Here is a 20268-nt window from a genome sequence, read left to right on the forward strand (position 1 = left end):
GTGGTGGAAAGTGAGGGGGTGGCTGTCGACCTGTAACGCAATGGATTCCCGGTAGGCATCCCAATTGGCACGGCGGTAGTCATGGACAGACTTTGGAGGGGCAGGGGGGCGGGTGGCTGCAGTGGCAGGACGGGTAGAGGAGATGGTGAGAAGGACAGGGAGATGGTCACTACCGACGGGATCGAGGACATCAACGGCAATGCGACCAAGGAGGTTGGGGGAAGCGAGGATAACATCGGGGGTGGAGTTACTTTCAGGACGGGTGTGCTGTGGGAGAGGAACAAGGTCACCATGGAGGGTGGCAAGGAACTGATGCCACCGCCGAAGGGTGGCAGGGTCACGGCTGTGGATGTTGAGGTCAGCGGCGATCACATAGGTGGAGAAGGTACGGTCAACATGGGAAATGAAGTCAAAGGGGAGAGGAGCTGCGGGGCGAATATAGATAGTGGCACAGGTGATGGTGAGGGAGGGAAAAAAGAGGCTGAGGAGAAGGTGTTCGGTGGGGTCATTGAGGAGGGGTTGTGGCCGGACAGGGAGATGCCGGAGGTGGCCGATAGCGACCCCGCCTCGAGCTAGGGAAGGGGATTGTCAGTGCGGTGAAGGAGATAAGGGGAGATGCGGACCACATGGTGGGGTTGGAGGAAGGTTTCATTAAGGATGAAGGAGTCAACCCGGTGCTGGGAGAGGGTATGCATGAAGAGGTATTTGTTTGCAAGGAGGGAGCGAATGTTGAGGTAGAGGAGACGATACTGTTGACGAGCCATGAGAGTGGGTGCGGGAAGGGTGCGGGAAGGGGAGAGGGGCTTAAACGAGGGTGTCTAGACGGGTGAAGGTAAAGTGGGCCTGGTTGTGGGAGTATGTGGCGTAGGTGTTTAAGTGGAAAACAGAGCGGGCAGCGAGGGAAATCTGCTGGAGTGTGTGGGGGCGCTGGAAGGGGTGGATGTTCTGCAGGACGACGGTGAGGAACCGGATGATGTCTTCTGCCGTAGGGGGAGGGCGGAGGGAATTGTTAGGGTGGATAGGTGGGTCAATGGGGCGAAGGGGGACAGTGAGTTCAGGGTTGGTGGGAGGGGGCTTGGCTTTGCATTTGGAGGAATAGGTGGGGTGAGGTTCATTGCAGGTGTTGCAGGATGGGGGGGAGGCGAGGTTGGGACACTGTTTGAGGAAGTGGGAGGCTTTACAATGGGGGCAGGTGGGTGGGTTCTTGCAGTTCTGGGTGAGGTGGTCATTGTACAGAAGACAACGCTGGCAGCGGTAAGATTGAGGAGGGGAACGGGACGGGTCAACAGGGTGGCGGCGGTTGAAAATCAGGGCTCCCTGCGTGAGGAGGTGGTCGATGGAGGAGGCGGACTCTGTAAAGATACGCATGAGGAAAGTAGGGCCAGAGGAGTTGTAAATACGGCGGGCAGAGCGGAGTTCCAGGGAGGGGTGGGCATTCAGTTCCGCCAACACCTCAGCCTCCGTGACCACAGGGCTGAGTTTTGTGATGACGGCAGTGAGGGTCGGCGGACGACGTGGCGGTTGGGGTTGGCGAGGAGAGGAGGATGTAAGGAATGGGGTGAGGGATGCGTGGGGCCCAAAGGTGATGCGGGGAAGGCGCCGGAGGAGATCAGTATGGAAGGATGGAGAGGGAGACTTGATGAGAACAGAGTCTCTGCGAGGGATAAGTTGGGTGATGGGTGCACTGGGGATGTACTTCCGGATTTCAAGGGTGAGGGTGCGGGCATCCAGGAATTTCGGATCAGGGTTTGCTAGGACAAAGGTATACAGGGAGGGGGCTGGAGAGGAGGGAGGTGGGGTGGTATCCATAGTGGGGTCAGTGGGAGGTGGGGGAGGCGGGGCGGGCAGTGGCCTTTTGGAGGAAGGAGTAGAGGAGAGGTCGCCACTGGGCCGTTTGGAAGATTTTTTGGCGGGTGTTGCCTGGGAGGAGGGATGAGGGACTGGATGGATGGGGAGGTGGTGGGAGGCAGGGCCCTCCTGTGAGGCAGAGGCACCGGATGAGAGGGTAGGGCGCTCTGTGGCGGCGACTGTGGCGCGGCGGGCGGAGACTCCGGTAGGGGAAGCAGCGGTAGTCGCAGGGGGTAGAGGGGGGAAGTCGTCTCGGCGGGCGACAGGAGTGGGAGGGGGGTTGGGAGCAGGGGCAGAGGCAGTAGCGGGAGAAGTAGCAGGGGCAGTAACAGGGGTAGGAGCAGGAGTGACGTACAGGTGGGGATACATCGATGGAGAGGAGATGGATGGGGAGGAGACTGTGAGTAGGGGAGGTGCATGAGACGGGTGAATCCCAGAGGAAGCACTCCATGACGTTACAATGGGGGCAGGTGAAGGAGAGGTGTAGATGATGGTGGTAGTTGGGGCGTCCATGATCGCAGGCGGCAGCGAACACCGAGAGACGGCGGCAGAAGAAGCGGCGAGCACCAAGAGACGGCGGCAGAAGAAGCGGCGAGCACCAAGAGACGGCGACAGCGGCGGCGGCGGCTGAAGAAGCGGCGACCAGGCGGCGGCGGCAGAAGAGGAAGCGGCGAGCACCGACAGACGGCGACCAAGCGGCGGCGGCGGCGGCGGCGGCGGCGGCGGCGGCGGCGGCGGCGGCAAGCACCGGGCGGCGGCGAACAGACGACGGCGGCGGCGGCGGCGAGCACCGACAGACGGCGACCAAGCGGCGGCGGCGGCGGCGGCGGCGGCGGCGGCGGCGGCGGCGAGCACCGGGCGGCGGCGGCGGCGGCGGCGGGCAGCAGTGACGGCGCGCAGACGGGCAACAACGCGACAAGCACGAGTGGGGCTCGTCCACGTCGAAGGTACACCCTGAGAGTAGCCCAGGCAGTGCGAGTCCTCGATGAGGAAGTGAGGGAATCCAACCCTCGAATGCGCTGGACTAGGGCAGAGCGGGTCCTTATATACGAAACTGGAGGGAGCGGCTATTGGCCGCTGTCTGCACGTGGCTTGGCTTTGGCGCCCTCGCTGCGCGAGAGCCGCTGCGCGGAATAGCCGCCGCGGAGGCGGAGCCCTCTATGGGCTGACCACGTCCATTTGTTCTGCCGCGTGTTCGACTTCCGCGGCGGAAGGTACTAGATTTGGCGTCATTGGCTGGGATGCCCCTTGTGGGGCCACGTCCGGCCGCCTTGGTGCAGGTCTTATTACATTTGATGCCACAGTGGGCGACCTCCGCGCCGGATGGGGATGGAATGATGATGAAGACAGCAGAACATCTAGTCCCTGAGCGGAGAAAATCCCCGACCCAGCCGGGAATCGAACCCGGGCCGTAGGACGGCAATCCATCACGCTGACCACTCAGCTATCGGGGCGGACATTGTATGGTAGTGAAACTGGGACTGTGGGAAAACCGGGACAATAGAGAATTGAATCATCTGAGATGTGGCGCTAGAGACGAATGTTGAAATTTAGGTGGACTGATAAGATCAGGACTGAGGGGGTTCTGTGCAGAATCGGTAAGAAAAGGAATATATGGAAGGCACTGACACAAAGAAGGACAGGATGACAGGACGTCTGGTAAGATGTCAAGGAATAACTTCCACGGTACTAGAGGGAGCTGTAGGGGGCAAAAGCTTTAGAGGAAGACAGAGACTGGAATATAAGCAGCAAACAATTGAGGACATACGTTGCAAGTGTTACGCTGAGATGAAGAGGTTGGCACGGGAGAGGAATTCGTGAGGGGTCGCACCAGGCAAATCAGAAGACCGAGCGATGACTAAAAAGGTGGTAGCCTACGGTAGTTTTACAACTCTAGTGACAATCATTACCAAAAAGACGACCAAGTGATTTTCGAGGTGGAACGTTTCCTGAACATCCAAGAGGCTATCTGGTAAAACCGAAGTCTACGTCAAGGCATCCATCGTTGGGAAAAATATGTCATAGAGAGGAAAGATCACCGTCACCAAGTTTCATGCTCTCTGCTAGATTTTCCCTTCCTACGAGGACCACTCCAAAAGAAATGCACACTATTTCTGTAAAAATACCGTTTTTATTCTGCAAGTTTTACAGTGTGTAGATACATACTTCCCACCTGTTTTCAAACTTAGTTCAACCTGTTCCTGTGAGTGGCGCCATCACAGCATGTCTTCAAGATGGCTGCTACACTTGACGTTCGTCAGAAGCAACGTGCTGTCATAGAATTCTTGTGCTGTGAAAACGAGACAGTGGGAAACATCCACAAGAGGTTGAAGAAAATGTATGGAGATGATGCTGTCGATCGCAGTACAGTTAGTCGATGGACAAGCAGGTTACGTGATGAAAGCGGGCACGGCAATATTGAGGACTGTCCTCACAGCGGCAGGCCTCGTACTGCACACACTCCAGACAATGAGCAGAGTTAACGAATTGGTGACTGCTGACAGACGCATCACAGTGAACGAATTGTCACGCTACGTTGGGATGGAGGAAGGAAGTGATTGCAGAATACTGAAAGTGTTGGCGTTAAAAAAGGTTTGTGCCAGGTAGGTTCCCAGGATGTTGACAGTGACTCACAAAGAAACAATAAAAACGGTATGCAGCGAATGTTTGGAACAGTACGAGAATGGTGGAGGTGAATTTCTTGGAAGAATTCTGACAGGTGATGAAACATGGCTCCATCATTTTTCACCAGAGACGAAGAGACAATTGATGGAGTGGCATCATGCAAATTCACCCAAGAAAAAAAAATTCGAAACCACACCTTCTGCTGGAAAAATTATGGCTACAGTGTTTTTCGATTCCGAAGGACTCTTGCTTGTGGACATCATGCCAAGTGGAACAACCAGAAATTCTGATGCATATGTGAGACACTGAAGAAAATTCAACCGCGACTGAGTCGTGTTCGACCACATCGGCAAAAGCAGGATGTTTTGCTGTTGCACGACAATGCACGGCCACGTGTCAGTCAAAAAACCATGGAAGCGATCACAAAACTCGGATGGACAACACTGAAACACCCGCCTTACAGTCCTGACCTGGCTCCATGTGACTATCATCTCTTTGGGAAACTGAAAGACTCTCTTCGTGGGACAAGGTTTGAAGATGATGACTCCCTTGTGCACGCTGCCAAACAGTGGCTCCAACAGGTTGGTCCAGAATTTTACCGTGCGGGTATACAGGCGCTGGTTCCAAGATGGCGTAAGGCAGTTGAGAGGGATAGAAATTATGTGAAGAAATGAAAATATTGTTCCTAAAGGATGTATCTGCACACTGGAAAACTTTCAAAGATGTAGAATAAAAGATGGAATTTAAAAAAAAATAGTGTGTATTTCTTTTGGAGTGACCCTCGTATGACGTAGTGAATTTGATTAATCTTTGAAAGAGAGCCTGTAGAATGTGGCAGGTGAAATGGTGTGTGTACTCACGGCGGCGTGACGAGCAGCACGATGCTCTGCTTGGTGGACGGCAGCTGCCTCTCAGCCGCCAGCCAGTCGTCGATGTTCTTGCGGTCGGCCACGGCCAGCACTTTGGCCAGCCTGACGGGCAGCGATGGGGGGTCCTCGTCAGAGCGCGCGCTCGCCGCGCCCTCCTCCTGCAAACAGGGAACAGCGTCAGCCGGCTGCACGGTAGCGACAGCCACACCACCTGGACGAGACTCCGTCCCGGCAGCGTGGACCTAGTGTCAGGTGCCCCACTATGACTGCGTCTCGTCCTCGACTAATAACCAAAATACGATCACGCGGACAGATGCGATTATCTAGAAGAAGTCTTAAGTAATAGAACCCGATCGTTATATCACGGCACAATAGGCCATTGTTAAACCCCCTCATAAGAGAGGTGACTGGAGAGACGTCAATAAGTACCTACCTGTTCGCTAATGACATCATTCTCCAAAATATCTGAGAAAGCGATGTACTCTAGAACAGGATCTTACAATAATGTCCTTAGTAAATAGCAGTTTGGGTTTCTTAAGAGCAATCACCTGAGAAGCATTACAAGCATTTTCTGTGACCTATCTAACACATTTGACTGTAGGAATCACAGTATCATCCAGTATAAACCGAGGCTTAACGGAAGTGATGATATAGCCAAGGAGTGGATAATGCTAATGAAAAGAACGCTGGAAGCTGTATTTAGTAATTCAACCAATGTAAGCAGGAGAAATTCTTCTGAGCACTCTCTCTCTCTCTCTCTCTCTCTCTCTCACACACACACACACACACACACACACACACACACACAGGCAGACAGACACAATATTTGAACATCAAAACCCAACTCATATGCCACGACACAATCAGCCACTGTTAAACTCCTGTATAAGAAAGGTGATACATGGTGGTTCAGCTGCCCCTGCCTATAGATTTTATGCAACCTGCAACGCCTTCAAAAACCATATTTGAAATTTTATTATTCTCTTGCTCTCTATGTGCAAACTATTAGTGCTACAGAAAAAATTGACAGGACTTTTCATAGGAAATTTAATTTAGTTAGATTTTATACTGGGATATGCTTTTGCTGATTGCCACAGTTTTCGTATTATTCAAGAAAAATCTGTTTAAAGTTCACTTTTGCACGTTATTTTTGAATAATTCGGAAACTATGGTCTCTGGCGAAAACTTATCATAGTACAGAATTTAACTACATTAAATTTCTTGCGAAAAGTCCTGTTAATTTTTTTGTAGGACTATAAGTTTGTATGTAGTGAGCAAGAGAATATGAAAATCTAATGCTTGGTATTTGAAGTCGTTGTGGGTTGCAAACCCATAGGCAGAAGCAGCGAATATATATATATATATATATATATATATATATATATATATATATATATATATATATATATATATATATATATATATATATATATTGCCTTCCTCCGAGCATAGAGGAAGGCAATGGCACACCACCTCCGCTAGGACCTTGCCTAGTCGGCAGTGCAGGTCTCCTGCATCGTCCCCTACACTCCTCGGAGTATGGGACCTCACCACCACCGCCATATATATGCTACCCATTCACAAGCTTTTCCTCTAAAAATGACTAATTATTTCGATTCAAGACCATACAAGAATTTCTCTATTGTATAGAAACTCTTCTTAAGGAGGAACATATTTAATCCACATATTAAAACACTTCTACTACCTGTCAGATATTTTATTTTCATCAGTAGATTGTCAGAGTTGCATAGCTTCATATTTCACACATTTCTGTGCCAAAGTTAGTTACATTAAAGGGCAAATGCGGATAGTTTATTCTTCTAATCTTGTACTTGTGAATATGTCTGTTACTGTCAAACTCAGATGGATTGTTGATAACAAATTTCAGTGAATAAATGTATTGTGGGGCTGTGGATAGTATTCCCAGCTGGTCAGAGAAGTGTCTGCAAGCTTTAGAGAAGTGAACCACGCACATATTTTTAATTAGTTTCTTTTGTGCAGTGAATACTTTTTATCTGAGGGGAGAGTTACCCAAGAATGTTATCCTTCAAGATATCAGTGAATGAAAATATGCAAAATATTTTAATTAACTGTCTTCTGCATCCCCAAAATTGGGTATTATTCTTATGCCAAAAGTAGGCAAACCTAAACTTTTTGGCAAGTCTACTAAGTGGTTTTCCCCGTTTAAGATGTCATCAATATGGACACCTAAGGCACTGAATGAATTGCTTTTTTTCTTGTTTCTCTTCTTTTTAGTTTAAAGCTAGCACATTCATGCAAAACCATTCAGTAAATTTGAGAAAAAGATAAATTAGTATTCTCTCTGTTCATAGTTTTTTGCATGGCTTCACAACAATGCTTGTATCATTTGCAAACAGGACTAATTCTGCCTCCTGATGCAAACAAAATGACAGAGACTTGACAAAAGAAGGTGTTTCAGGGTTTTTCTTCAAACATCTAGGGGTGACAGAATAAGTCATGAGGAACAAAATTTGTCAGAGACAATATGCTCACTGATACCTCTCGGCAATGCTACGTTTCTTTTTACTGAATTCGCCAGCATGTGATGACGAGGTTTCTCCGAACTATCAGTATCTACTAACCACGTGTGCTGCGTTTGCATACTAACTACTCCAGTAAACTGATAGAGTGATTTCCAACAAGAAAACCGCAAGAATGAGTGTCTGTAATTTGGAAAAAAGTATTTTAGAAGAAAATCAGGAACCCATCCTACCCCCTCTCATGCAGAGCAGATGACTGGATTATTTAAGGAGTAGTCAAATGAAAAGCGACCATGCACCACTACGGGACCATGGGATAGTTCTATTGAAAAGTGATCGCCACGTGTTAATATATTTATTCCACTTGGAGACGAGATGAACAATTTCTGTTTCGTAGAACGCGGTTGCCTGTTGACAGATCCACAAACACAGCCACTCTTGCACTTCCTTGTCCGACTAAGACTGATGTCCACACACGTCTTTCTTCAGGTTGCCAAAGATTTAAAAATCACACAGTGAAAGACTGGGGTTCTACAGAGGATGTTGCAGTGTTTCCCAACCAAACTGCTGAAGAGTAGCCTTCGTCCGATTGACAGTATGGAGGCGGGCGTTATCGTGTATCTTACAGGAACTTGAGTGAATAGCTTTGGATTTCGTTGACGGTGGAGATGTGGGATATTTCCTCCGGCTGCTTTGACGCTGAGCTCGAGGTGATGGCACCACGTAAGGCCATGATGACCTCCTTGTTTGACTGTAGGCACCCTCTGGTTGTCGAGTTCCTCGAGAATGGAACCACAATCAATGCATAGTGCTACGAAAACACTATGCAAAACTGCGACGTGCCATAATGTCTAAATGCTCAGGAATGGTGTCAGATGGAATCATTCTGTTGCTAACGCTCGTTCCTCAGTGCCAATCGGACGAAGGCTACACTTCGGCGATTTTTTTGCGAAATACTGCAACATCATCTGTTCAGCCAGGATCTTTCAGTGTGATTTTCACACTGGCGACATGAAGAAAGACATGCACAGACGTCGGTTTTGGTAGCTGACCACGTTCTATGAAAGAGGAATTGATCATATTGTCTCCTTGTGGGATATATGTCTTAACATTTGTGGTGATAGTGCTGACGTAAGCTGCTGCCAGCACAACCATCGGCAAAAATGTAGCAAGAAGGTCGATAGTAGGCGCCGGATGAAGCGCGCATATCAGGAGAGAGGCCAAAGACAGACTCACAAGCAACATGCCGCCAACGCCCTCTCGACCCCAAGTATTTAGATCGCCACCGCTGACTGGAGGGCTCAGTCTCAGTCACTAGCTCAGTCTCAGTCACTACCTCAGCCGCTCAGTCACTGGCGCACTAACTCACACTCCAAGTTGGGATCGGTCAGTATGTAATGTTATGTGTACCTCACTGCTTTTTTTTCTTTAACTAATTTGTGCCTGATTTTATTCTGAGAAGCTCAGTAATGTATGTAACTACCGTAAATGTAAATATGATTTTAAAAAAAGCGCAGCTGGACAGCAAGAAACTCTTCAGCGCGCAATCCCCACAACGATAGTATTAGAGAATCTTTGAGTATGGACTCTAAAAAAGAAGACAATTGATTTTATTTTAAAAAAAGACTGTTAATCGGTATCTTGTGGAAAGAAGACGTGTTGCTAGGCCGTCGCTCAGAACGTGTTGTTACAGTTAATGAAAATTGATATTTTAGTGATAAAACCGAGTAAAGTATGTGGAAGAGTTGCCAAATGGTTAAGTATGAAGAATAGAAATATCTCGTTTTTGGAAAAGGACTGAACGTCATTGTCGTTGCCGTCTATCAATCGACAGAATTGTAAGTGTACAAAGTTCACTAAAATTCAGGAAAAGAAATGCATTCTCTATAGTTTTCATTCAATAAGTAACAACCTCTCAAATTTCTTAATTACAGTAATTGGATTATGTTCTTGTACAATAGTATGATGCTGAACTCCACTGACCAGTTTTGATGTAGCAGGACGTGTAGTTTGAAGGAAGTTTGTGTGCCAAGCAATCTCCTTTTCTCACGGAAAGCACATTGCTGTTTGATCTTTCTTACTTACAACAGTGGTCCCGTAGGTACGAAAAGCTGCGAAAACTTGACTCAAAGCTATCCGCAATACGGCCAAATAACTAACAGAGGCGTATTTTAAACCTTAAAGAACAATAACTTCCTCCAAATTGCAATACGTCAACAACTGGTGCAGAAGCTGATCATTCAAGGAGGCAGCAACCAAAATTCAGGTACCAGTTACGACTTAAAGCAAAAATCTCAATCAAAAATCAGTCTCTGTCTCTCGCTCTCCAAACACATATATAAATATTGATATTATTATTATTATTAAAAAAAGTCATTTTTATAAGTACACTGCGACCAGATTAGTGTAAATAGCGGGACTTGTACTTCACCAGCAGTGAGGCTAACGTGGATTAATATTGAAGAGCTTGTACCCAACATATGGATTCTGTTAAAGTATCTGCTATCTGTTAAAGTAAATAAAGAACCCTCTTAATACACGTGTGCAGTTGTGTTGTAGAAGGAGGACACCGACCACCGAACAACATCCTCTTCCTCGACTCCTATGGTACAAGACTCAACCGTGGCAACGAGGATACAACAGTGATTATTTCTGAATGGAACGATTCCAAGACACCATTGTGGCGGGTGTTCTGTTTTCATTTGACTTGCCCTGATAGGCAACACACATCTCACACACAAGCTGCATGTCACTGGAAAACGCTAGTGAACATTTTGTCTCCAACAAAAGTCGTTTCCCATGACGTGATCTATTACCCCTAGACGTTTAATACGAACAATTTTCTCTGTAAGTGTCTGTACCACCTTAGTCTGCTCTCTTGTATCTTTTTCCCCACGGGTCCCACTTTCACAGCTCCTCTAACAAATTCATTTCTAATCCTGTCCTTCCTTGTTACCCTACACATCCACCTCAACATCCTCATTTCCGCCACTTCCATCTTCCTTTCCTGGGCTACTGCGATTGGCAGAGACATGGCCATTTACTGGGCTACTGCGATTGGCAGAGACATGGCAATTTCATGGGCTACTGTGATTGGCAGAGACATGGCCACTTACAGAGAAAAGGGGAAGAGTATATCGGAAACAGAGTTAAAGATATAAAGATTGAAGGAGCGAGAAGAGGAGGAAGATTATAGATGAGGTGGAAGGATAAGATATCCGGGGACCTAAGGGAGAAAGGATGGAAGAAGGAAGAGGCAATGGATAGAGTACTATGGAGGAGAAGGATCCAGAAGAGCAACGCCGACCCTACGTGACGTGGGACAAGGCGACGATAAAGAAAGAAAGAAGAAAGAAAGTTTAATACGAAGACTTCGGAACTGCCTGTATTCCGAGATCAGATGTACGCCAAAGGTCGTAGGCTGTTTGTGAACCAGTGGCGGGGTGTTTTGTGGCTGACCTGTGACGGGCTCTCGAGCGGCGCGAGGATGACGACGCTGGTGATGTTGCGGCCGCGCAGCGCGTCGGGCACGGGGAAGGCGGCGCCCGCGACTCTGAGCGGCAGGTAGCGGCTGTAGCCGGCGGCGGCCTGCTGCAGCTGCGCCTCGGCGCCCGCCTCGCCCGCCACCACCACGGCGCGGTCCAGCGTCTCGCGAGCGTCCGCGGGCGCCGACAGGTGAGACTCCACCACGCGCCGGCCCTCTGCTGTGCCGGGCGTGTACCGCACCACCTGCCGAAACAACAGCACCGGCGTCACACTCGTGTTTCTCTCTCTCCGTACAGTCGTTCATTCCGAGAAAATGACGTAGGGTAACGTTGCTCACAAGGGAACCTCCCCATCGCACCACCCTCAGATTTAGTTATAAGTTGGCACAGTGGATAGGCCTTGCAAAACTGAACACAGATCAATCGAGAAAACAGGAACAAGTTGTGTGGAACTATGAAAAAAATAAGCAAAATATACAAACTGAGTAGTTCATGCGCAAGATAGGCAACATCATGGAGAGTGTGAGCTCAGGAGCGCCGTGGTCCCGTGGTTAGCGTTAGCAGCTGCGGAGTGAGAGGTCCTTGGTTCAAGTGTACCCTCGAGTGAATAGTTTACTTTCTTTATTCTCGCAAAGTTATGATCTGCCCGTTCGTTCATTGACGTCTCTGCTCATTGTAATAAGTTTAGTGTCTGTGTTTTGCGACTGCGAGCTATATTTGCTAGATTCATATTGCCCACGGAATACATCTCACGTATTTAATGCACTCTCGTCCAAAGTAGCGAACAATCAACTGCCAGTCAGGGAGCCTCGTTAGCAGGAATACTCTCTCTTCCGTGCGCTGTAGTCGACTGACGTCATGTGTTTTGATGTTTGTTTAGGTGTAGCGTCCCCATGCTACGGCGCAGCTACCTCGCATCGAACGGACGGACGGACAGATAATAATTGTATGAAAATAAAGAATTAAACTTTTCACTCGAGGGAAGACTTGAACCAAGGACCTCTCGCTCCCCAGCTGCTCACGCTAACCACGGGACCACGGCGCTCCTGAGCTCACACTATCCTTGATGTTGCTTATCTTGCGCATGGACTACTCAGTTTGTATATTTTGCTTATTTTTTTCATAGTTCTACACAACTTTTTCCTGTTTTCTCGATTGATCTTTGCTCAGTTTTCCAACTCCTATCCACTGTGCCAACTTATAACTAAATCTGAGGGAGGTGCGATGGGGAGGTGCGATGGGGAGGTTCCCTTGTCAGGAACAACCCCTTAAGGGAGAATTACTGTTTTGGTAGCGTAATTTACACTGAAGCGCCAAATAACTGGTATAGGCACGCATATTAAAATACAGAGATTGTAAACAGGCAGAATACGGCGCTGCGGTTGGCAACGCCTATAAAAGACAACAAGTGTCTGGCGCAGTTGTTAGATCGGTTACTGCTGCTACAATGGCAGGTTATCAAGGTTTAAGTGAGTCTGAACGTGGTGTTGTAGTCGGCGCACGAACGATGCGACACAGCATCGCCGAGGTAGCAATGAAGTCGGCATTTTCCCGCACGACCATTTCACGAGTGCAATTCGAAATTATCCATTAGTTATAGGTGGAGACTTTAATCTACCATCCATTGACTGGGAAAATTACACGTTTATCACAGGGGGCAGAAGCAAAGATTCGTGTGAAGTTATTCTAGGGGCGCTCTCAACAAACAACCTTGAGTAATTGGTTAGAGAACCAACTCTAGATGGGAACATATTAGATATCTTGGCGACAAACAGACCTGATCTTTTTGAGGAAGTTAATCTAGAAGAAGGTATTAGCGACCATAATGTCGTTGTGGCTTCTATGTCAGTGGAAGTAGAAAAAAAAAAAACAGTGTAGAGTTTTCTTATTTGGGAAATCAAATAAAAGTGTCATTAATGAATATCTTCATAGTCAGCTCCAAGCATTCACCGCGGGACACAAAGATATTGAGCATCTTTGGTCGGAATTTAAAGGTACTGTCCACCATGTGCTAGAGAAGTATGCGCATAGCAAAAGTATAGGGTAGGGAAAGGATCCACCTTGGTACAACAAACATATTAGGAAGTTGCTGACAAAGCAGAGAATTTTGCACAGTCGTTTTAAGCGTAGTCACTGCCCCGCTGACAAACAGAAATTTTGACAAATGAAAGCAGCTGTCAGAAGGACAATGAGAGACTCTTTTAACGAATTTGAAAGCAATATTTTATCTGCAGATTCTAAAAATAACCCCAAAAAATTTTGGTCGTGCGTAAAATCTATGAACGCTACAAATAATTCAATACCTTCTCTTGCTGACAGAACGGGTAATGTAACTGATGATGATAAACAGAAAGCCGAAATTCTAAAACTAGCTTTCAAAAGCTCGTTTACGATAGAGGACTGCAGCACCATTTCCCCTTTCAATTATCGAACAAACGAAACGATGGCTGACAAGTGTTTTACAATCCCAGATACACCAAACACTATAGGATCCTTAGACGCCAGAAAGGCATCTGGCCCAGACGGTATACCCGGAAGATTTTATGTTGACTATGCTACAAATATAGCACCATTCTTATCCGTCATCTATCAGAGGTCATTGGAACGGCGGAAAGTTCCACGGGACTGGAAGAAAGCCTAGGTCATAGCAATCTATAAGAAGGGTAGAAAATCGGATGCACATAATTACCGGCCAATTTCACTGACATCGATTTGTTGTAGAATCATGGAACATATTTTGTGTTCAGACATAATGACCTTTCTAGACTCTGAGAAGCTCATCTGCAGAAACGGTTTTAGGAAACAGCGGTCATGCGAGACACAGCTGGTCCTCTTTGTGCATGAATACAACAGGCTCTAGATACCGGCTCCCAGGTTGATGCCATATTTCTCGACTTTCCAAAGGCGTTCGACTCAGTTCCGCACTATCGCTTGCTACAAAAAGTGCGCGCTTACGGTCTATCCGATGACATATGCGGTTGGATAGAAAGTTTTCTAACAGACAGGGAGCAGTATGTCGTCCTGAATAGGGTGACTTCAACAGAAAGAAGCAAAACTTCAGGTGTGCCCCAGGGCAGCGTAATACGTCCTCTGCTTTTTACGATTTACATAAACGATCTGGTTGATGGTATTGACAGCGGCCTTAGACTGTTTGCCGATGATGCTGTAGTCTACAGGAAAGTAGTATCACACGAAAGTTGTAAACAAATCAATGAGGATTTGCAGAAAATAAATGCGTGGTGTAATGACTGGCTGTTATCTCTCAATATTAGTAAGTGCAAACTACTGCGTATAACAAGGCGAAAATCCCCATTAATGTATGAGTACAAAATAAATGATCAGTCTTTGGAAGCGGTAACATCAGTCAAGTATCTGGGTGTGACTATTCGAAATGATCTCAAATGGAATGATCAGATTACACAAGTAACGGGTAAGACGAACTCTAGATTGCGGTTTATTGGTAGAATCCTGAAGCAATGCAGTCCTTCAACAAAGGAAATAGCTTACAATACGTTAGTTCGTCCAGTCTTGGAGTATTGTTCGTCTGTATGGGACCCTTGGCAGTTGGGCCTGATTCAAGAGATTGAGAAGGTCCAAAGAAGAGCGGAAAGATTCGTGACTGGCACATTTAGCCATCGCGAGAGCGTTACAAATCACACAGGAAGTTTGAAGTGGGACACACTTGCAGATAGGCGACGCGCTAAACAGAAGGAGCTGTTCACTAAATTCCGAAATCCAATCTTCGCCGAGGATGTAGAGCATATATTATTACCACCAACTTTCAAATCGCATAATGATCATCATTCGAAGATAAGGGAAATAAGAGCTCGTACTGAGGCGTTCAGACAGTCGTTTTTCCCTCACGCGATCCACGAGTGGAACAGAGGGGGAGGGGGGGGGGGGGCGGAAATATGACTTTGGCGCGAATTGTGCCCTCCGCCACACACCGTTTGGAGGCTAGCGGAGTATATATGTAGAGGTAGATGTAGAGTGTGCCGTGAATATCAAGAATCCGGTAAATCATCAAATCTACGACATAGCTGCGGCCGGAAAAAGATCCTGCAAGAACGGGACCAGCAACGCCTGACAGAATCGTTCAACGTGACAGAAGAGCAACCCTTCCGCAAGCTGCTGCAGATTGCAATGCTGGGTCATCAACAAGCCTTAGCGTGCGAAACATTCAAACAAAACATTGTCGATATGGGCGTTCCGAGCGGAAGGCCCACTCCTGTACTCTTGATGACTGCACGACACAAAGCTTTACGCCTCACCTGGGTCCGTCAATACCGTTGGACTGTTTATGACTGGAAACATGTTGCCTGGTCGGACGAATCAGGTTTCAAATTGTATCGAGCGGATGGATGTGTACGGGTATGGAGACAACCTCACGAATCCATGGACCCTACATGTCAGCAAGGGACTATTCAAGATGGTGGAGGCTCTGTAATGGTGTGGGGCGTGTGTACTTGGAGTAATATAGGGCCCCTGACAAGTCTAAATACGATTCTGACAGGTGAGACATACGTAAGCATCCTGTCTGATCACCTGCATCCACTAATGTCCATAGTGCATTCCTACGGACTTGGGCAATTCCAGCAGGACAATGGGACACCCCAAACGTCCAGAATTGCTACAGAGTGTCTCCAGGAACACTCTACTGAGTTTTAACACTTGCGCTGGCCACAAAACTCCCCAGACATGAACACCTTTGAGCATGTATGGGATACCTTGCAACGTGTTGTTCATAAGAGATCTCCACCCCCTCGTACTCTTACGGATTTGTGGACAGCACTGCGTGATTCATGGCGTCAATTCCGTCCAGTACTAATTCAGACATTAGTCGAGTCCATGTCACGTCGGGTTGCGGCACTTCTGCGTGATCACGGGGGCCCTACACGATATTAGTCTAGTGTGCCAGATTCTTTGGCTCTTCAGTGTAAATAACACAGCTTGCTTTGCGTACACTGGATCTTTATTTTTTATGCTATAAATTAAAAACTCGTTCCTCAAAATGAGTTTTCAACCTTTTTCCAATCTATAGCTTCGGTACAGTGAAGGCGCCAAGTTTCCTAATCCGAACCCCCTATAGCCTAAGTCACACTTAGGATGCGAAGTCAGCGACGACGTAATAAATCTATAGAATAATGGAACAAAACATCACAATAACAAATTAAAAACTATAAACGTTATCTTACTTCCACAGCTGCACGTAATGAAATTACACAAAAGAAACAAAATATAAATTCTCAGCAAATTAAGTTCATTAAATTGGCATATCTTAATTAAATTGACTGATTTGAATACAGATTTCACAGAAATATCTCTTAATTTTGCTTTTCACGCCTAGCGCGTATGTCACATATCCAAACTTTACATTTTGTATACTGAATCATGTCATCTCAATCTTCCTTACAAAGTTGACGTAACTACTCTGTCCTTCATTTTTTCATTCCTTTTAAAGTCTTCATCTATCTGTCTCTTTTTACAGGTCAGTGCAAAGAATAATTTTTTTTATTTGCCCTTTCTTTGGGTTCTATTTCCTTTCTGCAAGGACTTGATGTTAATTGCATTCCTGACTCCGGTCGTTTCGCATTTTTCTTGATTACTGTTGTTATACACGGTATGGGACGTTAAGTGTTCAACTAAGACTTTATTTATTGGCTGTTCATTTCGGCAACTGTTGCAATATTGTTTTCGGATCCACATTCTTGAGACATTGTAGAAAGTCCACACTGATCATGTTGCAACATGAGGCGGCCTACCAAATTCTCTCATTGTCGCTTCAGTTTCATCGGCCGATTCTTGATCTGACTGATCAATAATATGTACATAATAGCTACAAAGTCCTCTTCTTTCGCGACATTTCGATCACATGGCCACAGACCTGCTGCCTGAAAACTGCTTAGTTCTGTGTCCATGCAAACTGTTCTGAAGTATGCATTAGTCAGGGGTTCTGCAATGTTAATTTGTTTTATGACATTCCAGGGTGTGAAGGTATCCAAGGAGATACTACTTCACTGTAGCTGGTTTTTATTATTTTAAAGAATGATCTGTCCAAAGGTTGTAGACGATGACTCGTTTGAACAGGAAATGAAACCATGATTATACCACAACCATGAGCCAGCTGAAATGTCTCTAAATTTTTAGTGTGTTTACTGTGATCATCCAGTACAAGCAAAATTTGTTTCTGATCATTTTTTCTACTTTTGGACGTTATATGAAATGTTCAAGTCACCGGACAAACCGTTCTGATGTTATCCATCCATTCGTCAGGCAGCCAAATGCTGTATTAGGTGGAGCTCCCCTTTTTAGGGCCTCATTCATTTTGCTGCACTTAAATATTAACATCGGAGGTATGAATTCCTGTGCTGCATTCATTGCACGTACGCATGCCATTGTAAGACCTCTTTCTCCACTTGTGATTGCGACCATCTGTTGCTTGCTTTTCGGGCAATTGCTGTACACGGTCTGTGAACTGTGGATTATGGGATTTCATTCACGTTACGTAGTAGGTCATCAGTTAACTTACGTTCATCTGGTATTTCCTCATATTTATCAAAAAAACTTATTACCACAATATTTTTAAACCCCTCTCCTTTCGTGCTATCGATATTGTTTCAGGAACTCGAAAGGACGAAGTGGGATGATTTTTCATAAACCTGTAATACCATTTTTTACCTGCTATGTTTCGTTCTTTATTGAAGCGATGCGCTAGATGACATTTCTCGGGAAGTTGGTAGGCAAGTTTCCTTAATTGAGTAATAATTACTCTGGACAAACTAGACTCTTAAATTAACTATATGCTGTGCTAATTCATCTTCTCTTTCTGCTGTCATATCATTAGGTCTTCCAATGTTTGATGTTTTATTTAAACCTTTCAAATGCAGTGCAGGCTTTAGTATATTATATCTTCTACACGTTTCATTAAATTCAATTTCACCATTCTGATTTTTCAGTATACTAAAGCTTCGTCCACATCCTCCTGCTTCCACTTATTATTCGCTCTGTTCGTCATATTAATCAGCTGAAACAAATACTTTTTAATTGCTATGTAATTTCCATCAACGCCTAAGTCGTAATGGTACGATTAACGAATTCCCCACAGAAACGACTTAGGCAATGAGACCTCTACCGTTTCAAACCAGAACTACAGACATAACCTCAAAGTTTTCTAGCGTTTGATTATGCTTTAATGAATGGCAGAGTACTACGAAAATAGACATGATATAAAACGATTCATTTATCATCGCATTATTTACAGAAATTGCTTACGAATAAATGAGACGGTGTAACAAAACCAGTCAAACTTATTTGTTAGTTGTTTGTCTGTCAGTATAGCCAGCGGTTCACTTACTTGTTTTTGAGTCCTTACACCTCTATTTAGTTCAGTTTTATACAACTTGATGTCCTATTTTATAAACGTGGGATCAGATATTACTGGAATACGACTTAGGATGTGGTACAACTAATACAACCTTACCCTACATAGAGTTCAAGCAAGATAACGTGGCACCAGGGCTGAAACGCATTCTAGTCGTGAGCATTCAGCTATTCCAAAGAGGCAACCGCCTCAGCTGATTGTCACCTGCCGAGCTGCAGAGTTCGATCGCTGCCATTTCTATCTCATTACTTCGTAGCATGGCAGCACAATCTTTGACCCGCCCAGGTAACTGAGCGCATTGAAATGCTGCTTCCAACATTTGGGGAATCATATGCCTCGCAGATTAATAACCTGGGCTGGTGAGTCGGCCAGCTTGGATGTGGTTTTCAGATAGTTTCCCACATACAACTAGGTACTTGTGCTGTGCCTCAGATCCACACAACGTAAATATTTCGAAAATATTCTCACACTTGCACAAGCGATTTACTCTGGGCGCATACAGATGGGGTACATGAATTCGGTCTCAGGGAGAGTGGTGGCGTTAGGAGGGGCATGTGACCACCAACTGCCACAAACTGTATAGCAATGCCAACCCTGTAGAGATACAAGAGAACGAGTGGAAAGCAGCAACACAGTCTTCACACACCTTAGTTGCACGGAAGGTTCTTCATAATCTGGCCCAAGAGTCTGCCACTGTGGCCGAGGTCATTAACACACACTTCTGTGGTGGCACTTGATCCAGGGGTAAGTCGGTTCAAATCCTGGTGGTGGAAAAAGTTGTCACTGCCAGCATTTGGATGGTAAGGAAGGAGAGCTAGTAGTGTGAACTTCCTGGTCATCAGACTTTGCGCTAATGTCCTGGTTTAAATACGAAACCTGTCTATAGTGTCTCATGAAGTGAGGGAATGTGACATTGTTAATGGTGATTCATCTGTCGGATGGGGATAAGTTTGGATATCCCTTCGGCGCTATTCGCAAGGAGTAGGCTATGTGGTGGCACTGGGTTTCACCCTTTCCCTTCTCTCACCATCATCGTCATCATCATACAACAGAAATATTATAGTACACACACGCACACAAACACACACACACCCACATACACACACACTCATAATACATACATGTAGTATTACAAGTATTATAAAGAGCATGTTGCAAATAAATAAACAAAAAATAAAATAAAGTCAGGCACAAGTGATTATATGCAGCGTCATCTAATTTTTGTTGGAAGAGGCAAACGAGGAAGCAAAAATTGCTTGAGAGGATTGCAGGGACCACTAGCTACTGCAGTTGCACTATAAAGAGAAGTAGCCTTTTCCCTGCAGCTTCGACTGTGTATGTATTTGACACATATACTGAACACACCTCCTTCTCACCTTATGTGTGTCCACCTCTTCCTTCCTGTGTCTGTCCTCCTCATTCTCCCAACTCTGTCTATCTCTGCCTCCTCACTCTCTCTGTCTCTTCACTTCTCCTCCCCCTCTCTCTGGCCATACCCTCCTCCCCCTCGCTCTGTACATCTGTCCTCTACCCAACTCAACCTGTCCCAAGCCATACAC

General features: G+C 46.2%; 1 protein-coding gene across 1 annotated transcript in view; it reads right to left on the minus strand.

Annotated features, from left to right (window-relative positions):
• The window catches only part of LOC126263331 (mastermind-like protein 2), a 187953-nt gene that overhangs the window by 10587 nt on the left and 157098 nt on the right, over positions 1-20268 (minus strand). Inside the window, exons 7-8 of the mRNA XM_049960420.1 lie at positions 11303-11572; positions 5334-5500 (exon numbers count right to left, since the gene is read on the minus strand). Of these exons, the coding sequence (XP_049816377.1) occupies positions 5334-5500; positions 11303-11572 (437 nt within the window). The remainder of the gene's footprint in view (positions 1-5333; positions 5501-11302; positions 11573-20268) is intronic.

The sequence above is a fragment of the Schistocerca nitens genome, chromosome 6 (genome assembly GCF_023898315.1).
Source record: "Schistocerca nitens isolate TAMUIC-IGC-003100 chromosome 6, iqSchNite1.1, whole genome shotgun sequence".
Classification (NCBI taxonomy): Eukaryota; Metazoa; Arthropoda; class Insecta; order Orthoptera; family Acrididae; genus Schistocerca; species Schistocerca nitens.